This window comes from Cyprinodon variegatus, unplaced genomic scaffold, assembly GCF_000732505.1.
Source record: "Cyprinodon variegatus isolate N-32 unplaced genomic scaffold, C_variegatus-1.0 Scaffold116, whole genome shotgun sequence".
Taxonomy (NCBI): domain Eukaryota; kingdom Metazoa; phylum Chordata; class Actinopteri; order Cyprinodontiformes; family Cyprinodontidae; genus Cyprinodon; species Cyprinodon variegatus.
In genome coordinates this window covers 1,236,618-1,246,574 of record NW_015150569.1, presented here as the reverse complement: position 1 = coordinate 1,246,574, position 9,957 = coordinate 1,236,618, and the positions used below count along the sequence as shown (strand labels likewise).

The following is a 9,957-nucleotide window of genomic DNA, read 5'->3' as shown; positions in this document are numbered from 1 at the left end:
TGTGTGTGTATGTTCAAGTATCATGTGTTATAATGCTTGGTCTTTCTGTATATTGTGTTTTTCGTGGTCACCTACCTAGAGACATGCAGATGTAAGTAAGCTATTGTGCTACAATCTGGCATATTTATGTTGTGGACGTTCATTAATATGCACTGTCCCTATTAGATAAATAAATTAATAAATAAATGAAATGAAAATCAGCAGCTGTTATTTTAAAATTAAAACTCTGCTCAACTCCAACTTTCCTCCAATATGTTATTACATTAACTAGCTGCATCTCTTAGTTGTTTTTTTGCAGAGTCTGAGTCAAATGAATAATATAAAGTATAAAAGACCTCTCTTCCAAAAGCCAACATGATAGAGTTAGCTCAAAGCTTTCATTCACTATTGTAATTTTTTTTCCACAGTCATTGGTCAGCTTATAACTAATGCACTCACTAGCTAGTATTCACAGAGAAGTATTCACAGAAAAGTGAGCCCTGACAGTTGTGGCTCTAAGAGTTGCAATGGTCAGAGTTTATATACAAGTAAGATCTTCATACTCTAATAAGAATTTTAACTAAAACCCAACATATGAATCCTACTGTCTAAATCAAAAAGTTTTGCAGTCAATTAATTGTAATGAATAGAAATCATCTACAGCTTAATGTATACAAACATAATAATAGTTTTACCTGAACTGTTTGCATCTTAAAACCATCTTAGAAGACAGAGAGCTTTAATTACAAAATACTGAACTAATGATGTTACCTCTAATCTGATATTTCAGAAAAGCAGCAAAAGTTGTTTCTTTTTATTTTCTCTCTGCTTACAAGTAGGCATCTTGTTACATTATGTAAATTATCTTGGGCCGTAGGAATACTTCTCTCTGTTATCTGTTTCCAACATTCCTTAAAGAGGTTGGGAAATGTTTGATAGTGGGAGTTTATCTTGTGAGTTTCTTGGATGTTCCCTTTAAATCTCCCACCAGACTGAAAGAGAAATGTCTAAACCCACTTTTAAACGTATTCCTTCTTTAAATTAACATCTGATCATGTTCCCTTACCTGCACTCTTGCATTGACACTTCCAGGAACTTGGTATTTGAGCTCATCAGCAGTGGAGTGGGACTTTGGCAGGAGGAAAGGGTAAGACAGAGAGCGGTACTTTGGCTTCATAATCTGTAAGACACATAGTTGTAGAATTTAAAAGGTAGAATTACAGTCAAGAAGTATGTTTGGAGAAATTCAAGCTTAGGAAATGAAAGGAAAAAGTAGATTTCATGGAAAATATTAACACAGGGGTGAGAGCATTTTCCCACTACCCCAGTCAAACATTCCAGACTTAGCCAAGTCTTTCCCTCCTTAATGTTTCTTTCCATAAATATAACCACCCTCTCCTACTGAAAACCCAAGTAAACTTAATTTAACATGCAGTTAAATACAGAGATCTGACTATTAAAAAAACACTGCATTCCACAAACTATAAAGGAATTTTATACATGGACAAATCTTTATTTATCACATTTACTTTATTCTTGTGTATTTTTGGTTTGTTTAGCGTGTAAATTATTTTACTTTGGTAAAGTTCCACCGCTGGATGAAGTGCCTCGCCACATCCCGGGCGCCTCTCCCATGGACCACTGAGGCGATATCATGCCAAGGCATTCTGGGAGTGGTGTACCGGTCAATAAAGTCTAAACAGGGAGGACAAAAATGTAAAAAAGAAATGAATATAAGAAGAATGTAAAACAAGAAAACAACCATAAACATACATAGCAAGAGGATTAAAAAATACTAATCCTGGTCAGGGTTCTAGTGTAAACAATAAGAACAATTAAGTGGTGTAAGTGCAGTACAAAAAAAAAATGCATAATGTATTAGTATCAGTATTGGGATTCCTATCAAAGCTAATTCCAAGAAAAAGCAGTTTAGGTGTAGAAATGTGTATCTGTGTACCAGACCGTCAAAAGGTTTCTCCAGCTGGATCCAGTCCTTGTAAACAAAGTTGCAGTAGTCTTTCCCATGCCAAAAGCGGGTGTTTCCCTGTAACTCGCCAACACCTGTTTTCAGGCTTTTCACAGAACCACTATCTGCACACAGGCACATGTTAGGAAAAAAAAACAAACAGATTAACACCTTAATAGGTTGAAAATAAACAAAATTGCCTTTTTTTTTTTTTTTTTTTTACTAAATGCACCATTTATTGTCTTGCACAGAAGTGAAATGAGTGAAATGTATCATATTTTCTTTGAAGCTTTCACACCTGTGCTATCCACACTGCTGACGCTGTCCACGTGCTGCATAGTGTGTTTTTGCAGGTGTCGGTAGAGACTGAAGCGAACCATCCTGCTGCGGCCGACGCCCTTCAGCTTGGGTAACTCCATGGAATCAGCAGGTGGCGTCCCTCGCCCATTGCTCTGCGAGACGCCATCACCAGTAGACACACCTTTATCATCGTAAGAGCTGGTTGAGCCAACCTACAAAAAAGTCCATAATAAAAATATATGAATCTGACTTCTTGACACTGCTAAATAAAAATGTGAAAAGATTACTTTCTTCATAAGCAGCATACTTTTTACAGTGGTTTATCTTTGTCATGTAGCTAGAAACAGAAACAAGCCACCTAATAAGGCCATGAAAAATATACAATATAATGCATGTTCAAACATGCAGGTTGGATTTATGCTCAAAAGCCTAGCTTCTGATAAATTCAGTTCTAAAAGAAGCTTGATTGATTACTTTGTAAACAGCTAAAACCATAATTATTCATTTATTTACAAGATTAAGATGTAATATAATTTCCATACGATATCAGTTCTTGAAAGTTTATACAACTATAAGAATTGGCATCAAATGTGATTAATAAAATTGCTTTTTGGATCTGAGTGCGGAAATTATTTATGCTTGTTTCAATAATAAGTGAAAAAAAAAAATCTTGAATTCTCTTTGTATATGTTGCTGACTAATTTCAGGCATCTTTTTATTGCTAGTTATATGTGATGATGAGCTCCAATTCTTTACGATTGGATGGCCTCTGTGCCATCACCCTAATATTTTGGTGCCCTTTGCAGATTATGTCTTGGATCAAACTTTGTACTCAGGCTGGGCTGCTACAAAATGTTACGATAGCACTGAGATTGTCTGAACTTTACACCTGCTATCTGTTCTAATATAATAACAATCTCTGTTCCTTTATTTGCTTTTTGATATTATCATTTATCTGAACTAAGAAACACATTTATAGCCAATAAATCAAAAGATTGGGATATTTTATAAGCTGACCTGCTCAAGAGCCACAGAGCGTGTCACACTGCCCACATCTGTCAGTCGATGCTCGGTGTCATCCCACCGACCGTATGCCAGGTCGATGCCGCCCACAAAGGCCACTGATTGGTCGATAACCACAATCTTCTCATGATGGGCCCACAGGTACACAGAGGAAGAGACGTGGTCTGGATGACGCATAACCTTAAACACAAGCATACATGTAAAGCTGACTGATCTTTTTGCTTATGAGACCTTCGATTTCTACGTGTGATGAGCCTGAAAAAGATGCCACTGCTGTGATCTAACCCCTTACCTTTATGTTGGGGTGCAAGTGCATGAGTGTTCTTTTGCTGTAGCCTGAGTTGATTCCCAGGGCGAGTTCCACCTCCTTGTAAAGCATCACGAAGATCCTTACTCCCATTTGCTGCAGAGATAAAACGAGGGGGATTCATATAAATGTATACATATTCAGTCAGATGTTTATGATTAACTGTTAGATATTAATTTGGATCATTATAACAATGGATTACAATGGGATTGTATATACTACAACAACAGAAATTTGAGGTGGAGGTTAAAAGGATACATGGTTTTTGCATTTTTTTATGAAAAAAAGATCTAATATTAATTAATCACTCTGAATCCCAACCAATTCCGCAACAGATTTACCAAAATAGTAAATAGAGCCGGCTCGTTTATAATTTAACCTCAAGATAGATCTAAACGATCCATGAAAGCATCAGAGGTTTGATCATTAACAAACAACATCATGAAGACTGAGGAACACCACAAACAGGTCAGTGATAAGGATATGGAGAAGTTTAACTCGCAATTAAGTAATAAAACTATGTCCCAATATCTCTTTCATTGAGCACCATTACATTTATCACCTAAAATTGTAGATAGTTAAGCAAAACAAAGCACAGCTACAGGCAAATCAGTATGTAACTTCCTACTGAAACTGAGAGGCCTGACATAGCAACATTCAGTATAATTAGAGAAGCACCCAATGAGCCCATTGAATGACTTTTATGGTTCCTGCTCTAATTTGCGGACAAGCCAAGTAGAGAATCCAGTAAAATGAAACATTTGGGCGAAAAAAGAATAAACTATTCCAGGGGGTTTCTGTTTTTAAGAGCTCTACAAGATACCTAACTTTTATTCAAAAAAAAAAAAAAAAAAAGCTAATCTTCGAATGTTCTTTGGTGGAGTGGAGGTTAGCGCGCACGACCCATGGGCCCTTAGTCCTCAATGTGCCTGACCTGGGTTCGAATCCGACCTGTGTTCCGCATGTCTCTCCCCCTCTCTCATACCCCCTTTCCTGTCAGCCTACTGTTGAAAAAATTAGCCACTAGTGCCGTAAAAACTCAACAAAATAAAAATTTGCTAATCTTAAAAAAAATGAAAAATTGTTCTCTCTCAAAACTAAAAAATGCAAACAATGTCATTCACAAAGGGAATACAGATAAATATGGTGGTGGCAGTATCACTTTGTGGGGATGGTTCTCTTCTCACAGTTTATGTGAGAAATTAAGCTGCTAAAAATATAATTCAGAAAGCAAGGCAGGACTAGAAAATGTATTTATTTATTTATTTTTAATTTAACAGACTTTGTATAAAATCTGGCTTAGCTTGATTTACTTTGCAAAGATGAATGAGCATCAGATGTAGTCTCTAGGTGTAAAAAGCCAGAAATGACTCACTGCTGCAGTTTTGGCAATATGTGCTTCTATAAATGACATCTGCATAAATGCAGACTGTGGAAGAACCACAGTACTGGATTTATTGGACCTTAGAGCAGTTGTCAGCACTGTTGATCACTATTTTATGAGAGAGACTGGAAAACTGGGTTGGCCTTTCTGCTATAGCACCGCACTGGTTTAAATCCTACTTCAAGGACAGAAACATTTTGTTTGTTTTAGGGTTTTTTGTGTGGTTTTTTTCTGTTTTGTTTTTGTTTTTTATTTAGGACAGAAAAAAATTTGTGTCAGTAAGTAACTTTACATCAGAGATCACGTATGTGTTGTTCTCCCAGGGTCCACCTTGGGGCCCATTCTATTCATTATATACCCGTTACCCTTAACTCAGATCTTCATAAACAACAACAATACGAGTTGCCAAACTATACAGAAGTCACACTGCTATACAGTACATTACAATGTCTCCAGGTGACTATGAACCAATTTAAGCACTGGGTNAAAAAAAAAAAGCTAATCTTCGAATGTTCTTTGGTGGAGTGGAGGTTAGCGCGCACGACCCATGGGCCCTTAGTCCTCAATGTGCCTGACCTGGGTTCGAATCCGACCTGTGTTCCGCATGTCTCTCCCCCTCTCTCATACCCCCTTTCCTGTCAGCCTACTGTTGAAAAAATTAGCCACTAGTGCCGTAAAAACTCAACAAAATAAAAATTTGCTAATCTTAAAAAAAATGAAAAATTGTTCTCTCTCAAAACTAAAAAATGCAAACAATGTCATTCACAAAGGGAATACAGATAAATATGGTGGTGGCAGTATCACTTTGTGGGGATGGTTCTCTTCTCACAGTTTATGTGAGAAATTAAGCTGCTAAAAATATAATTCAGAAAGCAAGGCAGGACTAGAAAATGTATTTATTTATTTATTTTTAATTTAACAGACTTTGTATAAAATCTGGCTTAGCTTGATTTACTTTGCAAAGATGAATGAGCATCAGATGTAGTCTCTAGGTGTAAAAAGCCAGAAATGACTCACTGCTGCAGTTTTGGCAATATGTGCTTCTATAAATGACATCTGCATAAATGCAGACTGTGGAAGAACCACAGTACTGGATTTATTGGACCTTAGAGCAGTTGTCAGCACTGTTGATCACTATTTTATGAGAGAGACTGGAAAACTGGGTTGGCCTTTCTGCTATAGCACCGCACTGGTTTAAATCCTACTTCAAGGACAGAAACATTTTGTTTGTTTTAGGGTTTTTTGTGTGGTTTTTTTCTGTTTTGTTTTTGTTTTTTATTTAGGACAGAAAAAAATTTGTGTCAGTAAGTAACTTTACATCAGAGATCACGTATGTGTTGTTCTCCCAGGGTCCACCTTGGGGCCCATTCTATTCATTATATACCCGTTACCCTTAACTCAGATCTTCATAAACAACAACAATACGAGTTGCCAAACTATACAGAAGTCACACTGCTATACAGTACATTACAATGTCTCCAGGTGACTATGAACCAATTTAAGCACTGGGTAAGTGCATAGAGGATGGAGACATATTTTTGTTCTCATCTGAATCAATACAACACTAAAATAATATTTTTCGGACCAAAGGCTGAGCTAAAATGTAGCACACAGCTTCAGTTATTACAGGTGGAAATCGCCAACCAGCCCTGACAGACCTAAGTGCAGTGATGGACTCAGACCTGAACCTTTAGAGGAACATAAACTTCGGCCCCCTAAAACCTAAAGAACATCTCCAGGATCAAAGGACCAATGTCTCAGCTAGATCTCATGTTTACGTATGGCCATCCTCTGTTATCGTCTTAATTTTCACCTACCGGTGGTGAGTCTATCATAGTGGAAAAATTGCAAATCCTTTTTATGAAAGTAAGCTTGTATGAGCAATGGAAACAGCAACTTTTAAACAGAGTGTGCACGAGGAAAAATGGGCCAGTACATGCTCTCGCACACGTTCAATAGGCGTTCCCTCTTAGGAGCAGGTACAGGGTTGTGGATGTGCTTTTTTTTTTTTTCCAAAGTGGAGAGGGCGGGTCTTCTGCATTTGTGTTGCCTTTACTGTATGCACGTGCAGTGTACTCTCCTTTCTATTTTTCATGTAAACTTGCCTTCATTTAGCCTGCCTATACAGTATTGATTAATGAGGACTTAATTACATTTTTAGATTGTTAACAAATATGCTTGATTGTACTTCCACTTCATAAATACAGTATGTACCAATAATCATTTTCTAACAATTTTCATTTAGGAAATTCAGGGTTTTTGCACACAAAGTTCCCACAAAACTCAGTATAGGACCTCAGTTTGTATATTTCTGTTAATAAAAGGCTTGCTTACTGCTTTGCGTTTTAGGATACAGTCCAGTCTCCATCTGTTGCCCTCTACAACTGGTCTCTTAAGGAAAATCTCTGGACTCAGCCTGACAAAAGAAGAAGAAAAAAAAAAGAATTAGAAGACACAAGGAAGAAATAAATGGCTGACAAAAATCACAAATTCAATAAAATCTTCACAGAAGAGAATTTTTCAACTTGCACTAATCTGGTTCTCTATAATGCCGAGTCTACAGAATGACAGACATGACATAATGATGTAGTCTTATGAGCCACACACATTGGCATCCTGAGCTTATGTCTGCAGCTCATGTTACACTGGCTCACACCTCATTGGTAAAGAGCCTAAGCCCAGTGATTACTGCTTTGGAACGCTGGGATTTCAGCAAAGCAAAATGCAGCTACACTGCTTTTGGCTCTGTGGGGACCAGAAGCAGCCATGTTTGAAATTAAAGTATCAGGAATGCTTGAAATGTGACAGTTATGACAGATCGTTTTACTCTTCCCAAATAACAAAAAAAAAAAACAAGGGAAATCTTAATTAAGTAATTGTTCCTATAAAACATTAAGGTATTTAGATTACTACTAGGGTTTGGTCTAACAGGGTGCAGAAGATATAGAAAAATGTAAGCTTAGGAGAGTAAATTATGAAATGACAGAGCGATAAAGGGGTCCAGCAGATGAGTAAACAGATACGGAGGCAGTCTGTGTATTTCTATTCTTGTTCTAAGGCTGTAATTAGAGTCAGAACCATGTTGCGGCTCTCTGGCAGGCTCCAGGGTTTGTGGCAAAGGCATAAAATAATGTGCAGGAACATGTGCTTCACCGGCCAGTATAACTGCCACGCTGTCCTCTCATTCTCTGATAGCAGAGTGACAAGTAGAGAGGAAACATGGCAATAAAACTGTTGTATACATCAGGAGTTGTCACCTTTGAAAGCCACTTAAGGCTGACAGGTGTAAATGGGGTAGCTCTGTGCAGATGGATTGATATACAGTATTTGAAATGATAGCTAAAACGTTTGAAAAAAGAAGAAATCTTAGTTCTATTATGTTTCCCTTCCCTCACATGTGCATATGGAAACATGTTTCTTGAGGGTGTAATTCCTCCTGATCAAGTATATTTTATGATAAAACAACTCAGCAAAATAGAACATGGGTATTTTATTGTATAGGTAACAAACTATAATCAAAGTAGTAGTATTCTAATTCAGCCTTATACATTTACTTTTCAAATATTTTTGTTACTGTCTCTTTAACAACATAGGCACTCATTTAAAGTTATTTTGATGGTAAAGGTACTTGTTATCATGACACATGTAGCTGAGATCATTGAATTGAAGTATTGCTAAAAGGTAGATTTTAAAACTTAAACGGTTAAATGAAATTAGAGCAATAGCAAGGCAAAATCTGCTTGCGTTGGATCACGGTTTTATGCAAAATAGAATACTTACAGGATTTTATTTATATATTTTTTAAGTCTCATGTAACTTCTATCATTTTTGGAAAAAAATATTATTCTTTAACATTGCAGCAGAAACCATGATCAGATGCTCTAAAGCATTTACTGTTTAAATACCAAGCAGAGAAACTTACCACCAGTCTGTGATAAAGATCTCTTCCTTAGCCTCTTCCAAAGCATCGGCCACATCCTCCATGTACGTTTTTCCATTCACATACCTGCACAGACAAAGCATTTAAAGTTATACTTCTGCAGCTCCTCATATCAGCTGTTCCATTCACTGTGCTGTTTTGGTGCATGCGCTGGCACTCAGAAATATCAACAATTCAATAATATGATTTACTTTCAGATACATGCAGCAGACGAAGGAGTACTTCTGTTTCCTGAGAGCTCACACTGTGAACACAGCTTGGCTGGAAACTGTCATTTTCTTCCAAATAAGTCTTCAGCCCAATATAAAACGTGTCAAGAGGCTTTTCTGTTCCCTTTTCTTACCGTCATAACTAATTAACACACTGCAGAGCATAAGGCTGCTCCATGAGTGAACTGTTCTTTATGTGCTAGCTTTGCATGAGGCTGAAGATGACATGGAGGCTGCATTGTATGTTGTACATGATTCAGTGTCATATACTCTGCCAACTGAGGTTGAAAATGCAAATACAGGAGGAAAAATGGCAAGGCTTCCAAAACAGAGGTTTGACCACTCAGTCCTGGCAGGCGTCTCCATAGTTACCAGAGAAACAGTAGCAGAAGGCAGAAAAAAGGAACCTTTGTTCATTTTGACACATTCATTTTTGCAATAGCACACTAACATCAATGTTATTATATGCACACATGAAAGCAAGCCTTGTAAAACTGTAGGGACACAGGTTGACACTTAATTACAGATGACTTTCTATGGATTTAGTATATTAGAAGGGACACAGAGGCCCATTTCTCGTTTTACTTTAAGAAACTCTTACATTTTTCCTTCAATAAATCATGACAAATTGTGATTGCTGTTTGCAGGAAGGATCTTCTGTAGTGGTCTGTATTATAGCAGACCTGAAAAGGCCTCTGCCTGGAAAGAATGTGTTGTTTTTTAGAGCATGCTTGGTGTTACACATTTAAAAAAAACTTAAATAAAATAAAAAGTCAAATGGGCAGCTTTTCTAAAGCCAAAATTCCTGTTGCATAATCAAAGATGCAAATATTTGGAGTTTGATTGACT

General features: G+C 37.1%; 1 protein-coding gene across 1 annotated transcript in view; it reads right to left on the bottom strand.

Annotated features, from left to right (window-relative positions):
* Positions 1–9,957, bottom strand: part of LOC107085128 (phospholipase D1-like) — a 47,100-nt gene that overhangs the window by 12,760 nt on the left and 24,383 nt on the right. Inside the window, 9 exon segments of the mRNA XM_015375300.1 lie at positions 95–108; positions 968–1,159; positions 1,556–1,674; positions 1,942–2,070; positions 2,244–2,457; positions 3,263–3,448; positions 3,561–3,671; positions 7,294–7,375; positions 8,882–8,965. Coding sequence (XP_015230786.1) covers positions 95–108; positions 968–1,159; positions 1,556–1,674; positions 1,942–2,070; positions 2,244–2,457; positions 3,263–3,448; positions 3,561–3,671; positions 7,294–7,375; positions 8,882–8,965 — 1,131 coding nt within the window.